General features: G+C 49.6%; 1 protein-coding gene across 2 annotated transcripts; it reads left to right on the top strand.

Moving 5' to 3' along the window:
* Nucleotides 1–85: 85 nt before the first annotated feature.
* TIMM21 (translocase of inner mitochondrial membrane 21) lies at nucleotides 86–6,646 on the top strand. Of its 2 annotated transcripts, XM_036122320.2 has the most exons (6): nucleotides 98–1,165; nucleotides 3,682–3,744; nucleotides 3,843–3,940; nucleotides 5,770–5,843; nucleotides 5,930–6,035; nucleotides 6,140–6,646. In XM_036122320.2, the coding sequence occupies exons 1-6, from the start codon at nucleotides 868–870 to the stop codon at nucleotides 6,233–6,235; spliced, it is 735 nt and encodes a 244-aa protein (XP_035978213.1). In that variant the 5' UTR covers nucleotides 98–867; the 3' UTR covers nucleotides 6,236–6,646. The 2 variants fall into 2 exon arrangements, with proteins under 2 accessions (XP_035978214.1, XP_035978213.1); XM_036122321.2 differs by lacking the exon at nucleotides 5,930–6,035 and having other exon boundaries at nucleotides 86–1,165.
* Nucleotides 6,647–16,857: the final 10,211 nt, after the last annotated feature.

The raw sequence follows: 16,857 nt of genomic DNA, 5'->3' as shown, positions 1-16,857 counted from the left end.
CGCCGACGCCCTCGCCGGCGCCTGTGCGTAGGGGCGGGGCGAGGGGCGACACCGCCTTTCCGCCGGCCCCAGGAGCTGTTCTAGAAACTTCTGGGGCCCTGCTTCTTCCCACGCCCCACGGCCTGAAGCTGAGGACGCCGCGTGGCAAGCGGGCCACTGAGTTTCGGCCACTGGCGTTGGGCACTGCGGCGGCCTCGTCCCTCCCCCCTGCTGGCTCTGGGGAAGTTTGTGCTGCTTCCTGTCCGGTTTCCTTGGGGAGAAACTGAAACGCAAAGGCTACATCATTTGCCCATGAGGAAGGGCAAAGCCACAATTAGACCGAGAATTCCCAGTTTACAGTCCTCTCTGAGAGTCCACAAGAACACCCAGTTTATAATTCCTAATTTGATTTTTGTCAGTTGCGGGATCACTCCGCCCACCCCTGCGGCACCAAATACGTGCAGCGCAGGCGCGGGGAACTCTCGAAGGTAGCGGAAGGGACACGCTCTCTGGCCGCCTTGCACTGTGGGAAATGTAGTCCTGGTGCCTTTCCTGCTGCGGTAGCTCTGTGAAGAGTGAGGGCCTCGAACTACTATTCCCAGGACTCCTCGAGGTTTCCCAGGTTACTTTGCAGAGGTATGGCGGGTAGTGAGTGAACGTAGGTACGGGAGGTAATTAAAGCACTTTAATTCGAGTAAAAAGAGCATGGAAGGGAAGAGGAAGTGGACGCAGCTTCTTTCGTGAGCTAACGTTTTCGCCGAACACGCCGTGCAGAATCACCCTTGTGAATGTGTAGCCCTGAGTACACTCCGGCTGGTGTGTATTGGGCAGTGAAGCTTTGCTCTTCGTAGTTGGCACCTTCGCAAAGCGGAGCAGGTTTCTGTGATCATGATCTGTACTTTCTTACGAGCCGCACAGTGTGCGGAGAAGCTGCGCAGGTCGTCGGGGAAGCGCTTGTTCCCGCCACACTTGGTGCTTAACAAAGCTCGCCTGAGGACTGCGCCCAGCTTGAGCTGGGGTGTGCAAGAGCGAGGGAAAACGGTGCAACCCGAGTGTATCCTTGGAGTCCCCCGGAAAGCCCTCTGGACGCAGGGGCAGAGCGCCCAGCGGGGAGGGGACGACGGCAGCAAACAGGTGTCTGTGCACGCTCAGCGAGGGGAAACCGGCGTGTCGACGTCACAGAAAGGTAACGGGCGTGATCAGTCTTGCCGCAGACGTGACGAGGGCTGCCCGGGTGCTTCCCCCGGGTTCAGTGCTGAAGATAGGAAACAGCTCAACCCAGGTCAGGCTGTGAGAACATAGACTACAGTGTTCTTCACAGACGTGAGCTCAGCTTTCAGAGTTGATTTTTACATAACTTTGTTGAGTTATGTCTAGAAAACTTCTCTCAACTTTATCAGTTCTAGTGTGGAGCGGTATAAAACTTAACCACTGTTTAAAAGTTTATAATTAGATTTCACAGATGTCATTTTATCTCCGTGGAGTTTCCTGTTCCCGCCCTCAGACATTAAAACTATGTATGAGGCGCACTTCCCCAGTTTCACACAACTGAAAATTAAAACCACATTTTCCTGATCTCAGTTTCCTAAGAGCCGCGTCAGGGCTCTTTAGAACCACCATTCGCGAGTATTTCTTGAGCTTCCCCTTTCTCTGTGCTTGACCCTCGCACAGATGCTAATGGGTGTGCCAGGGAATTCCTGTGACAAATGGATGAGCACTTAATGGAGAAGAAGGTAGGTACGGAGTGTGGGACAGGGAGAACAGTAATCGTGCTGCGGAGAGAGTACCGCGAGCGTGAGACAGGCACAGAGTAACGGCGGAGTGAGTGGGCATTACTGAGGCACAGCCCGTCTGCGCTGGCTCGGGCGGGTCCGCCCAGCACTGCTCTTGAGTGACCGCTGTGCCCGAATGTGGAGATGGACTCTTCGTGCTGCAGAATTAAAGGTGTTCAGAACAGCCTTTATCTCCAGGTGACACGGGCAGTAATAGAAAGAACATAGATAATGGGAAAGGCAAAAAGATAGCTCTGTCAGGAAAAGTCAGTTGTTTATTTCTTCATTTCACAAGTAATCTGTAGAAAAAACAAGTAAAAAGGAAGCAGACGGTTGAGACATTCCTGATTATACCATGCAAAGGTGACTGTTGTTAATGTTTTGCTCTATGTCATTTCAATACGTAGAGTTTTTAACAACATTAACAACCAAAAAAAAATGGTATGCTGTCAATTGTTGTGTAATCTGCTGAATATGTAAAACACACATCATTCATTCATAGTAGCCTGGACGGGGTTGTGAGGGATGACTGGAAGTCCAGCACGAGTGAACAGCCTGTGGGCAGAGGGCAGAGGCACAGAGGTCACAGCGTCTGTGAGGTCGTCCGGCTCCAGCAGCGGCGCTGCTCACGCTGCACATGGGTCCTACTGCAGAGTCCTGTCCTCACCCGGACCCCGTTCAGAGGCGACAGCCTTCCTGGTGACTCAGTGATGAGTGGGAGCAGTACTCCCACATGTGGGATACGCTGCCCGCAGAGGACAGGGGCCTGTCACATCGTGGAACGGGATGCAGTAGTTTCTTTGATTTGGGATGGGGTGTCTTAGCATGCCCCATGCAGTGTACCCCTGAGAGTTTTGCATATGTGGCCGGTGAACCCTGGATCTGCTTTCTGGGCTCATCCCCCCCACACTTGGAGTACATGTGTTTACCAAGCTTCCCGACACACATGCCCCCTGTCACTTTGGGCTCTAATACGATGGCATAAATAGAATGGACAAATGGGATGTTTTGCAGAATGTCCACAACAGTGTTGTCCAAATAAAACGACGCAGTGATGGAAATGTTCTATCTGTATGCGGTCTCTGTATGGGAGCCACTAGCCACACGCGGCCGTTCGGCACTTGAAGTGTTGCTAGTGTGATTGAGGAACTGAGTGTTTATTTAATTTTAAGTTAACTTAATGGTAAAATTAAACTCAAATAGCCATGTGTGGTGTGTGGTTACTGTCCAGGACAGCCAAAACCCAGAAGGTCCAGGTCCCTTAAAACGAGGTGATAACAAGTGGGAGACCTAGCAGATCCTAAGCGAGGCCGTACACGTGCGCTGTTGTCTGTGTCACGTTCCCACAAACCCTGCTGCTCCTTCTCAGTAGAGATGCCGGGTCTGGGCAGGTTCTTCATTTTCTAAGTTTATTCGCTTCACAAATCTGTCTGGCCAAGCAAATTTCTGTTCTAAATTCCATTCTGTTTGTACTGTGTGCGCAGCCAGTGGGGGGTGGGGGTGGCAGGGTGGGAAGTGACTGTCAGAGCTGAGGCCTGTTTCGATCCCTTGGACCGCAGTTGACAAAGCAAACACTTGGCCTGTGAGCAGCAGAATGTGCCCGGCGCTGCCCAGTCGGTATCGTGTTTTCACGCCGGGGGCCTGGATCACTTGTTCAAGTGTTTCTTCGTCTTAGAAAGTAAAGAGGTATTAAAATTGTAATACTAAGTAAAGTACGGATTCCCTGACCCAGAACTCTACTGAGGTTCTTTTGAAAACCTTCTTCAGGTGGTTCTGATTCATGGGCTTGGGAGCAGCCTCCCCAGAGCACACGCAGACCCCCACCCACATGGGGTCCCGAGCCCACGTGTCCCCCACTGGAAGTGCTGAAGCCGCGAGCGCTCCCGCCTGTCAGGCACACGTCTAACTGAGCCATGTTTTCTCTCTACAGTGAAAGAAGCTGGAAGAGATTTTACCTATTTGATAGTGGTGCTTTTTGGAATCAGCATCACAGGTTGATCACAGCAAGTACAATACCTACTCCTAAAATCTTTTAACTTAACATTTGTCTTGCTCTTGCTTTGCTTCATCTTCTTTTTCTATAATTTGCAGGTGGCTTGTTTTACACAGTTTTCAAAGAACTTTTTTCTTCATCAAGCCCTAATAAGATCTATGGGAAAGCCTTAGAAAAATGCAGATCACACCCTGAGGTTAGTCTTCCAGATGGAATCACACACACTCTGAAGATGGGGAAAAAATGCCGGGGGGTGGGGGGGAGCCAGAACACACATATTGGTTCTGCGAGTAGTGGTGTTTATATGATGATAAAGTCATATGGCTGGATTGTGATTATGTTATTAGCTCTCTGTTCTGTACTTGAAATGCTTTAGGACCCCCCCAAAGGTCTGTGTAGCGGTGTTTTCATCCTAATTATACAAGAGAGTCACTTGTTTTCGTAGATACTAAATGCTTAGACCTTGCCAGAGTATTAAACTCTTGTGGTAAGTTTCTAGCCCTGTAAAAACCTGATCCGTGAGCTCGTGATCATAATAGTAATTATTGACACTCGCTGAAGGCACATTATGCACCAGGCCCTCCTCCACTCAGTGCCTCGTCCTTCTTGGCGCTCACAGAAGCCGTTTGTGTTAAATACTGCGACTGTCCCGTTTGCAGAACGGGAGGCCGACACTTCAGAGATTAGGTATTGCTGAGATTGCTGAGCTGTAAGCGGGACAGCCAGGACCTGAGCCCAAGTTTGTGTGACTCCAAAGCTTATGTGTTGAGCACAGCATTCCCCGGAAGGAGGCTGACGTATGGAAAAGTTGCCCGCGTTCTGTTAGGGGTCCTGCCAGAAGGAAGGCTTTCCACGATGCCTTCCGGTCACAAATAGCGCAGCCATTGTAGCGCCAAGAGTTCCTGCTCCCTGGGTGGAAGGCTGCAGCGTGGAAACATATTACCCACTGAAATCTTAATCTTTGTACCTCGAAGGAAAACAGCAGATAGCACCAAAAACTATCAGGGCAGCTTCTCACACATACGCAGGTGTGTGAGAAACAACATGCACCACCCCGTGACGGGCGAGGTACGAAGCTGCAGGTGCCCTAGGAGCAGATGCCCTGACTGGTTTCCCTGGGGCCTCACCTCCGCTTGCTCCACCTGTTTCTCCAGTCCTGTCAGGGAGGAGACCTCAGGCACCTTGCTCTTTACATCTGTGGATTTCTTACCATTGGACTCTGGGCCGTCGGTGAGAACCATGGAGGAGGAGGCAGGGAGACACATCTCTGAGTATGTGGGAAATGAGCAGGGAATAAGGAAGGTTCCAGTTACAGTTCTTTTTTTTGGAAAGGCTCCAAAGTACTTGCATTTTAAATTCAAGAGGAACTACATTTCCATGTCATTGTCAGTTTTCCTGTTAGGAATCCTGGTTTCATACCTCTCGATCTGAGGTGATTATTGCAGGCTTCCCCCGGTATCTGAAAGTGGCGCACTCGTGTGAAAGCTCTCTTTTAAGTCAGGGGCGTGAAGCAAGGGCACAGCCACCATTTCCTGAAAGCAAGAGGCCTTTGGATTTTGTTCAGTTAGCAAACAGGTACTAATGTAGGATCTTTAGAGTGAAGTCGTGAAGTGAACTTTTGGATAGCTGGAGAAACCTGTACTCATTCTCTTTCACTGTCTTTAGTGACTCAAAAAATTGTCTCGTTCTTGTACCTTTGAGTATTAGACCCCATGAGATACATTTCACTAAAAATATTCAAATGTGTGTTTAAACGTTTGCCCACTTTGTTGTGCCTGGTTTTTGTGGGAAGTAGGAACCCCTGTCGTGAAGCCATGGGTCACACCACGGAGTCACGGACTAAAGTGCACAAAAGACGTACTTGTGGAAGCAGGTTTTTCATCGTTGGGAGTTGTCATTTTGAAAGGGTCCCAGGCTTAATGATTTGTTTTCTTAAAAAAATCACTTGATTTGTCAGAAAATATTTCTCTGGGAAGCGTGAAAGGTGGAGGCCTTACCTAGTCCCGCGCTGCGTCTGTCCCACAGGTCATCAGTGTGTTCGGCGAGCCCGTGAAGGGCTACGGGGAGGCGACACGCCGCGGGCGGAGGCAGCATGTCAGGTACCGCGCTTCATGTGCGTTCCAAAAGCTCGGGGTCATTTTTAAATGACAGGAATTGAGGCTGTGCTCTTTCGTTTTCTTGACAGTTTTATTGAATATGTAAAGGATGGGCTGAAACACATGCGCGTGAAGTTCTACATCCAGGGCTCTGAGCCTGGGAAGCAAGGAACAGTGCATCTTGAAGTGAAGGAGGTGTGGGGACTGGGTGGGGACTGGGTGGGGACCGAGGGCTCTGGGGCAGCGGGACGTAAGCCCTGGGGACAAAAGTTACACCTGGAAATATGTTTGTTTTCCAGAACCCAGAAAGTGGCGAGTATGAATTTCGATATATATTTGTTGAACTTGAGCCCTACCCTAGAAGAACTATTGTCATTGAAGATAATCGATCCTGAGGTGATTGCAGAACCCCGGCAAGCACGGCTTCCGGGCAGATGTGGCGTGGTGTGGACCCCCAGCCCTGCTCTTCCCTGCTCTTCCCTGCTCCTGAGTCTGTAGAATGAGACAGGACAGAGTGTGTAGCGCAGAAAAGTGAATGCAAGTGGGTAGTCATTGCATTTAAACACGGTGAACTGGAGGTTCTCTTGTAGACGGCAAAATCATGAAGTAGAACGTAGTTTATGCTATCTCTGAATCGATCGTGGACGGTATTTCTGCTCTAGTTAATATCCTCTTTCATGATAAGAAATGTTTCTTAATTAAAAATTTTACACCGTGTAAATAAGAGAAAAGAGTTGACTATTTTCTGCTTTTATGTTGTATAACTGTATAAAATCTGTGAAATAAAGTCAAAACTAACAAAAAGATGTCAGAAGCCGCTTGTTTCCATAGACTTCGGAATCTGCCTTGAGCACGTGAAAACGTTTGAGGACCGTAGGAAGTTCAGATGACAAGTGCACATGATAAACATACTCCACGATGCCTGTGGAGGCTGTAGTAATGTAGTGTATCTCGTACTTCGTCCTCGGTGAGTGGGAGAAGCCCACACCCGCTGGTCGCGGGGACTGGGCCCTCAGGTGCGCATCAGACCTCGCCGTCCTGGCTGGTTAGTACGACAACGAGAGGACAGGTGCAAGCATCCGACCACAGACTGCATCATGGAGTGCCCCCACGCCCTTAGAAGGGGCACACCTCCCAACTGCCAGAGGAGCATGGAGACCAGTGAGCGTGGTGCAAGTATGTTAGAATGACTCTGGGAGATGACAACTCTGTTTTAACTCAAGCATTGACGGGCGTTCTAGAGAAAAGTGACCCTCACAAGAGTGTAGTCGTGACTGTGAAGTGCCCGTGCACTGGGAGAGATCTAGAAATGTCCTTATCTGTGGGGCACGGGTGTGCGGAGGGCCTGGTACATCATGTGACAACAGCGTTAAGACTTTTCTCCAGTAGCAATGGAGAACATCAGAAACGAGCAGGAGTGGAAGTGACCGTGTCTCTAGTTTAGAAAGAGAACTGGTGGCTGTGTGAAGAATGAGAGCCGGGGAAGAGGCCAGCGTGAATACCGGACAGTTCAGACGACACAGTGAAGCTGGAGAAGGTGCTACCATGGAGACATGTTTAGGGGGTAGGAGAACAGGACTCTGCAGCCAAGTGGGTGTAGAGGGAGTGGCCCAGAATAGCTCTCAGGTCCCCCTGGAGTGATCATAGTAAGTTCAGGAAGGGAGCGGAGATAGTAAGTTGTGCATCTAGCTTAACGAGCACCTGAGTCAGCCAGGTGGCTGGTCTGGAAGCAACAGGACAGTCGAATCTGGAGCTCCGAGCGCTCTCTGGCCTAGAGAAGGAGGTCGGAGAGCCCTGCAGGGAGGAAGCAGCCGAAGCTGACGGGGTGAGTTGTCCGGTGCAGCACGCAGGGGCCGAGTGGGGAGGGCACCCCACCTCGCAATCCCCCCATCCCCTATCATGGTTAACAGACGCTAAGGATTCATGTGTCTCCGCTTTGAATTTTGAACTTGTTCTGTCTTTTATTTTTCTTGGGTTGTTAAAGATGAAAGAAATTTGGGGGCATGCAAAAGAAAAGAAGGCAAAGAAGGAGACACTGAAATGCAGGGAAGAAAGGGGACATGAGAGCAATGTCCCAGGGGACTAGATTCAGCAAACTGGAGGGAGGCAGGGGTCTGTGCGTGTGACGAGTTTGGAGGCATCCCCGGCCTGGGTATGTCATCAGCCAAGAAAATGCTCAAAGTGGGGTTGGGACTTGGAGAGGGGGATGAGGTTCGGAATAGCCTCCGAAGGACGAGAGAGGAGACTGACCAGGGAGTCGGGGGCAGGGTGAGATCAGCCCCAGAACGTGTGTGAAACGGCAGGCGGCACAGACCTGAGACCCGCGGTCACAGGGACAGAACGGAGCAGGCAGCCGCTCGGGTCCGAGGTGTGAGGCCGCGGCGCTGCGGGAGAGCGGGCTTGTCTCGGGCAGACTGTGAGCGTCTTATAGAAGATCCGGAAGGGCCTCGCCTGCCCAGGGGCAGCGCTCACGGGAAAGGGGCCTGGAGCCGTGCAGCGAGCCTCCCGTGCAGCCCCGGGCCCAGACACACCTGCACCGCACAGAGGCCCGTGACACGCCAGAAAGGATGCGCTTCTGCCGGGGCATCCGGTACCCGGGGGGGGAGCAAGGGAGTGGGATCCCTGCCCCACGCCACACAAGCCCCCATTCCACGTAGATTAACACTTTACAACGTACATCATCTGTGACATTTGTGGGAAGGACTTCGTAAGACAAAATTAGAAACCATGAAGAAAAAGATTGATCTTACGATTCAGAACCTAATCAGAGGAGTACCTGGGTGGCTCAGTCGGTTGAGCGTCCGACTCTTGATTTTGACTCAGGTCATGATCTCAGGGTCCTGGGATCAAGCCCCACGTCAGGTTCTGCGCTTAGCACGGAGTCTGCTTGTCCCTCTCCCTCTGTTCCTCCCCCAACTCGCACTCTGTCTTTAAATAAATAAAATCTTAAAAAAAAAAAAAAACCTAATCAGAAAAAAAAAAGTAAGCCACTAATGAGAACACTTTACAGCCCATATAGCAAAGAAAGGATTCCTTACAACGAACTCCAACAACCAGTGAGCAAGAAGCAGCCACCTAGTGTGAAGGTAGGCGCCCTCCTAGAACAGCGACCAGTGAAGAGACACGTGGAGCTGATGAGCTTGGGAGAATACCTTCAGCCTCGCTCAAGAACATGCCGCATGGGTCACTAGTTTCCATCTGCCAGATCGGTAAACACTTTGTGGCACCTGCTGGGGAGCTCGCTCTGTACTGTTCAGAAAAGTGGGAAACGCCGAACGTCCCCTACTCAGGCCTTCCTCCCACTAGGCATCCAGAGCACCTCAGCGCACACACCCATAACTGAGAGTAAGAGCAAAAGACTGCAAGTTTGGACGGAAGCCTGAAGTAAGACACTGTGATACACAACTTCAGTCACCATATGTTATGGTCTGAATGCTTGTGTGTCCCCCAAATTTCATACGTTGATATCGTAACCCCCGGAGGTGATGGGGTTAGGCCGTGGGGCCTTTGGGAGGCAACTAGGCTGTGAGGGCGTGGGTCCCGTGAATGGGGTTAGTGTTCTTACAAAAGCCCCCAGAGAGCTCCCTGAAGCCTTCCACCGTGTGAGGACACAGCAAGAAGCCCGCGGCCCAGAAGACAGCCCTCCCTGGGCCCTGCGGCCCCTGACCTCAGACTCCCAGCCTGCAGAGAGGTGAGCAGTAAAGGTCTGGCTGTCTCTAAGCCGCCCGGTCTGCGGCATCTTCTTAGAGCAGCCCAGACCGACTAAGACACCTGTGCCCCGGGAGCGGAGGCCCTCGTGGCACAGGTCAGGGGCCAAGCGAGGCGGGGACCCCCTGTATCTAGACAGTGTGAAAGAAAAGGGACCCACGCAGCTACATACCTCGGCACACAGGATACTCACAGATATTTTGAGCAAAACAAGGCAAGTTGCAAAATACTAACGTGCATGTTGACATCATTTTTATGAAGTCTAGAAACACTCAAATAAACTTACTGCTTGGTGATGCACCCCTACGTGGCAAACCCCGTAAAGAGGTGCGAGGGAAGATCAGTCCCCGTCTGGGGGGCGGGAGGGGAGCCTCGTGGGGCTGCTCACGGGCAGGAGCTCAGGCTGGGCGCTGCGGCCGGGGCTGTTCACGCTGCTGTCCTGCTGTTCAGCTGCCGCCACGCGCGGGCAAATTCACGCAGGTGGCAACGAAGCTTAATTAAGTGCGGGGTCCCTCACTGTCACAGACCCCAAGGCCCAGCCCTGCACTGGGTATTCCCTTTCTTACAGGAGACTCCGAAAACTGCCTAAGACGTGGGGGCCTTGAAGCCCACCCCTGCGTGCAGGTGATAACTTTTATCCGCGCCAGTCAAACATTTCAGGATGGAAACTTGAGACCACTTCCCCCACCGGGCCTGTGTTCCAGGCCTGAGTGGGTCCTTCAGCCTAGTCTCAGCCTTCGATTCGACTTACCTGGTTACCCTGAATCCTGGAGTCTCCCCAAACTCCAGGCACTAGCAGATACACGAAAACCCTCTTTTCTGTTCTTCCCCACTGTAATACCTTTCACTGTTGTCCTCTCTGTATCCTGAATTGTATCTGATGTTACAAGTTTGGCTACATATCTGTTCTTCCTCCTTAGTTTTTGTTTTTTTTTTTAAAGGTTTTTATTTATTTGAGAGAGAGGCTGTGTGTGTGAGCAGGGGGAGGGACAGCGGAGAGGGGGAGAATCTCAGGCGGACTCCACGCTGAGCAGGGAGCACGACACTGGACTCGGTCCCAGGACCCGGAGATCATGACCTGAGCCGAAATCAAGAGTCAGATGCTTAACCAACTGAGCTGCCCAGGCGCCCCTTCCCCCTTACTTTTGAATCCATTTCCTACCCCTGTGCCCACGGCCCCCTTGCCGTGGTAGGTGCCCCAAGCTGCCGTCAGCTGGGAGGTCAGAATCATCTCCTAAACCACCGTCTGTGCCCCTAGTTCCTGCCCTCCCCTAAAACCAGCTCTGCCTGAGTCTCCCCGACTCCCCACACGGCTCCTTCCCTTAGGACCACCTCTTGTCTGTTCGAGCCACCCTGTTCAGCCCCCCCCCCCCCCACTGGGCTCACTTCTTCACACCCTTACATTCAAGCTTCACTGACAGGTTAAGACATGTGTGTGTTTTACTAGTAAATATTCTCGGCTACTCAGAATCTTCTTAATGCTTAACAACGGGCCATGTGCACATTCCTCTCTTACCAAAGCAGTCATGTAAGCTATGCTTTTACTGGGTAAGATGTCTCCTTCCCTTGGGGGCATTTTCAAAAGCCATCTACAGAATTCCATACAATTCCACACAAAAATTAGGGCCACAAGGCATGTTTTGTGGCAACGCCTTTACAAAGAAGAAAAAAGCCAGATCCCCCCCCACCACAGGCCATACGTCCGTGGAGCAGAAAGCACCTCCTACCCACCTTCCCTCATTTGGGCCTCACAGCCACATGGGCTGACCAGGGGCTCCCGTGGGACTGGGGGGAGCGTGGGGCTTCGTTAGTCCCAGGAGCCGGGAACGGGATTTCTCACTCAGGCATTTGCTCTTCCCGCACCTCCTGGGTCCACCTGCGTGGAGCAAGGGAGAGAGGCTGCTACCCTCTAGGGGTTTGGAGCCAACCTCCAGTGATTCCCATCGTGGTTCACCTCCCACTGCACCTCCCAGCCCTCGTCAGGTACAGACGCGACCCATGGACGATACACCCGGAAAGGGGAGTGGGTGACAGCCTGAGGGAGAACCACTTAAGGAAATAATGGTTTCCTTCCTGCTCCATGTGATCGCCATGCGGCTGGGCAATGCTGGGCTCCTCGTGTGCGAGACGTCATGCCAAACCCTCCACAGCAGGTGCGTAAAGCCCGGGGCTGGCGGTGCGCCCTCCCACGGAGACCCAGCGCTGCCAGTTCAAGGCTGAACCGAATAACCCACAGCCTCGAGATCCTTAACTTAATCACGACTTTTGTATTATAGGATGACACTCGTAGGTTCTGGGGATTAGAACGTGGACATATATTTTGGGACCCTCCATTCTGGAGGCAACCAAAAGCATCGGCCAAGCAATCTGCTTTGTGTGACCTTGAAACCAGGGATTTGAACCCTGGGTGTTTAAGCATTACTTCATGCTGCTTTACCTCTATAGTTCAGCTCCTCATCTCTCAGAGAAGACAACAACATGACTGCCTACGGTTTTTGTAAGGGTTCCAAGAGGCCGTGTGGAAGGTGTTTCAACAATATTGCAGCTACCAGTGTGTCTCTCATCTTCCCTTTAGACCGCAGCTAGAGAAGACATCGCTGCCATTTTGGACCTCCATTTCGTGGGCTATTTGGAAATAGTAGGTTCTCAAAAAATGTTTGTTAAATCCAAGCCATAGAAACATCCATAGTTCAGGGGCCCCTGGGTGGCTCAGTCGGTTAAGCACCTGCCTTCAGCTCAGGTTATGATCCTGGAGTCCCAGGATCAAGTCCTGCATCATATCGGGCTCCCTGCTCAGCGGGGAGCCTGCTTCTCCCTCTGCCCCTCCCCTGCTCATACACACTCTCTCTTTAATAAATAAATAAAAAATTTTAAAAAAGAAAAAAAGAAACATCCATTGTTCTAATGCAACACGTTACTCAGAAGGCAACTGAGAAGTTGCAGAATTCCTGGTAAGCCAATTCTAAGAAACAGAAAACCACAAAATCTGTGGATGCAGCCCCCTAACATCCCTGCATCAGTAAAACACAATAACAGCCAAAATAATGTCAACCTGCTGCCTCTAGAAGGTTGATATGCCTCCAGGAGCAGGGTTGGGAGAAGGAAAACACACTAGCTCTTCAAGGTGTATATCTATATATGGCAGCACAAAATGCTTTATTGAACAACCAACTTGTAAGACATCTTACTTCACAACATGACAGAACAAAAATGCAAAGAAAAGAAAGTAATATTCTGATCAAATAGTTACTAGAATCACAGTAAGTGGCTGCATTCATATCTATTGATTTGGCCCGAGAGTTCCGTTCTTTTAGGAAAGAGTATTTTCATGGTAAAACACTTCTTTGACTGCAGTGCAAATGCTGTGACCTTGTAAACTGCTGCAGAGGCAGCTCAGAAGGACCACTTGCATTCATCACATGCCGTGGATACTCTGCAATTATCCATTGATCGTCCAGAGCGGTATCCTGACCCCACCTGGAGACCCCACCTTCTCACTGTGTGGCACTGATGCTACCAGCGGTCAGTTATTTATGTGTAGCTTGTAGGGAAAGTTCTCCCCAAATTTCCCTGACACCCAGATGCCTCGCTGAGGCACTGTGTCCCCTTTTCCACCAATATCCTATTTCCAGATTCCCCACCCAACCTAGGAAAATATTAGTCAGCGCTTCTCTGGTTTATAATCATAATACTAAGATCTCTGATAAATTATAAAATGCCTCTCTTTCTCCTCCTTTTTCCATCCTCTCCCCTTATTCCCAGAATCTGTGAAGAGCTTTTATTAAAAACAGTTAACAGAAATGCAAATAAATGAAACAATGCTTAACATGTGTCAATTCCATTTATTACTTTGAGATCTGAGGGATTAAAAAGTTAAAGTTGGGGCGCCTGGGTGGCGCAGTTGGTTAAGCATCCAACTCTTGGTTTTGGCTCAGGTCATGATCTCAGGGTCATGGGATCGAGCCCCGTGTTGGGCTCCACACTCAGCTTGGTGTTGGCTTGAAAGTCTCTCTCCCTCTCCCTCTGCCCCTCCCGCTTGTACACTCTCTCTCCCTCTCAAATAAATAAATAAACGCTTTAAAAAAAAAAAAAAGTAAAGTTGAAAAGGTCAAATTCATCAAATAGAGAACCCAGACTTCATCCCTTGCCCTGGGTATCCACCCCTGCGCTGACTGCACCCCGGCTGTTATTTGGCATGAGCTGTGGCGTCGAGTCATGGGAGGGGTGGCATGATGAGTGAAGAGAAGGATCATAATGATTTTTGTCAATAATGATGCTCTAGTCCCAAGAGGGGTCTCATTTATGAGAATTCATTGTTCATGTTCACTTACTGTTCCCGCCACACGAAAATGCAGCAGAGGGAATGTTCATTTATTTAAGCACAATTGTCAGTATTGTTTTGGAGATAAGTAGATGCTATCAGGTAAGTGCTGAGTGAGGCATATGGCTTTCTGTCCACAGAGGAGACTCTGAAGGAATATATCGATTTCTCGATGAACCAAACAGGAACCCCGGTCTTTGGCACAGATGATGAAAATCAGCTGTTTTTCCTGGAAGTGGCGGGTTGCTGTTGTGACGGACCACCAGTAAATGTTGTTCATTTTCCTTAGCAACAGTTCAGATAAAAACGATAAACGTAATTAAGCTCAATGTCACAGTCACTGATATAAATTTGTATTTATCCTATAAATAATATGAAATGGATATAAATACATAAAAATAATGTATGTCATTTCAGTAGTTTCAAATAATATACAGATTGTAATAGGCTCATTAATTTTCATTTCAAAGCATTATAAAAATGTTCATTTTTGTCCTTATCAAAAGCAATTGCATCATTATTTGTGTTATTAATACTGCCTTGCTTTATTGCTAATTTACTTATTCCAGGAATGCCGGGCCGTTTGCTAAGGGCCTGTGCAGAAGTTTCTCGTTAAGTGTGCCACCTGGAGGCGGCGGCTTTCGGCGCTCACGTTAGGGAATACCAGTGGGGGCATCTGACCACGGGAGCAAGTGCAGTGCTTGGCTGGATTGCATCCGTCTTTGAAGTGTTCTTGATTTGGTTCCTGTGGTTACAACCCTGAGGACGCTTCTCAAGTGGGCTGCAGGGTTCCTCCTATACAAAGGGGACCTGCAGACTTACTGAAACTGCAGACTTACTGAGTTTCAATGAGAGATTCAGGATTCCGGTGTGCACGGAGCTCTGAAGAATAGTTAAACAGGAGCCAAATACCTCATTATCCAGGTGACTTCAAACAGAAGCTCATGTCCCAAGGAAACAGCAGGATGCGATTGCTCTCGTTTAAAATCCATAAAGCCCCAGGTCCCACGTTTTCTCCTCTGTTGTGTCCCCTTCTCTCCATCACTACCTCTGACTCTCTCCATCTCTTCTCTCTCATCTCCTACTTCTTCCTGCTCCTTTGCCTCCTTGTCTTCTCCCTATTCTCTCCTTAACAGACTATAATAAAGACTTATGTCTAGGCAAGACCCTCTTGACAAACATTTATGTTCCTTCTTGTTAATTTCAATCAGGCAAGATCAATTTTGTGGGTCTCACTGGATCGGGAGAGGTAAGGATGTATCTCGCCCATTGGAAGAAGCACAAAATTAGAAACAAGCACTTCATGAAGTCAACTAAGGGATCCAGAGCATCCCATTGATCCTCTAATGCCTACACCAGGACCCCATCTCAGTCTCAGACCAGTTCCTTAAATGTTTATTTTCTATTCACAGTGAGTAGGACCAGAGACTCGGTCTAGTTTTCTTAAGAGAAGCAATGCAGCTTTACCATCAAACATTTCAGGGGTGGGACTGGGGAAGGCTTCACATCCTTTCCATCGGCTGGGGCCTGGGGAAGAAATAAAGTGACAGGGGCTCTACGCCATCGGCGGGCTGTACCACAAGCCCAGTGGAGGGAAGCAGCCGCAGGTGGGAGCAGGAACTTCTGCCCGGTCACTACCTTCAGAGTCCGCGCAAAGGAGCCCTCAGCAAAGCCCAGCTCATCTTCAGTCACTGTCTGGTCTCAGCCCTTCCGGGGGCCACTTCTCCACCCAGCTCCTCCCTCCTTCCTACCCTGTCCTTCCACGGCCTTCATTCTCCTGTTCTCTCTGCACCTGGTGCTGGTTCTATTTCTCAAAATTTGCTCCATGGATTTTATTAGATTTTCTACTTTATTTAAAAAAAGAGTTGGTCAAATTTTGACCCAAATTATCGGTCAAATAATTTTGAAAAATGACATTTTAACTTTTAAACAAAGTTAAAAAGACTTCTTGACTGCAGGACTTCTAAGGGCATGTATGTGGCAATTTATAATGATCAGTATCTAAGGGAAAGTTAGAATGAAGACTTACAAATTTATTCGAGGATAGAACCTCCCCCAACAGATGCACACACACACCACCCCACACAAACACACGGACTATATACATGTTTACACCTGAAGGAACAGACACAAGGAAAGTGTTACCTTAAAGTGTCTAACATTACATTTGAGGAGGAGGATGGTGTCGACGTGGATATAAAAGTTGTAACACAAGGGATAAAAGGTCTGGGGAGTAAAATTATAAGTTCAGTTTTGGAATCTGAAATGCCGCTGATACACGGATGTCCAGCATTCGGCCACAAATTCAGACCTCAGAAGAAAGGTCGGGGATGCAGACACAGCTCTGGGGCTTGTCAGCATAGAGATGGTTCTCTAACGATGGAAAACTAGAGACCCAGAAGGAGAGGAGAGACCAAACAGGGGAAGGAATAAAAATACTTGAAGACACGATGGCCAAAAACAATTCTGAATTTAGTGAAAAGCAACAGCCTGCAAATCCAGGAAGCTCCGCGAGAGACAAAAGACCAAGAAAACTACACATGGGGGGGCACCTGGGTGGGTCAGTGGGTTGAGTGGGGGACTCTTGATTTCAGCTCAGGTCATGATCAAGGGCCACGGGATGGAGCCCTGAGTTGGGTTCCGAGCTCGGGTGGAGTCTGCTTGAGATTCTCCCTCTCCCTCTCCCTCCCATTCTCTCTCTCTAAAGTAAATAAATAAAATCTTAAAAAAGAAAAGAAAAGAAACTACATGTGGGTATGTCGGGCTCAAATTGATGGAACCCAAGTAAAGAGAACCGTTTAAAACGGGCAGGGCAAAGGAGACGCTTTACAGGAGGGGAACAAAGAACTAATCTGCACTGATAGCCATCTTAGCGCCGTTTACTCCTGGGGGCTGGAGAACTGACCGAAGGGGATTCAGAACATTCGGGGGTAATGATCGCACAGATACACGAAACTGTAAAACTCAACAATTCTTACCAGCTGCGCG

This window comes from Halichoerus grypus, chromosome 13 (assembly GCF_964656455.1).
Source record: "Halichoerus grypus chromosome 13, mHalGry1.hap1.1, whole genome shotgun sequence".
Lineage (NCBI taxonomy): Eukaryota > Metazoa > Chordata > Mammalia > Carnivora > Phocidae > Halichoerus > Halichoerus grypus.
This window is presented reverse-complemented; position numbering and strand designations above follow the sequence as displayed.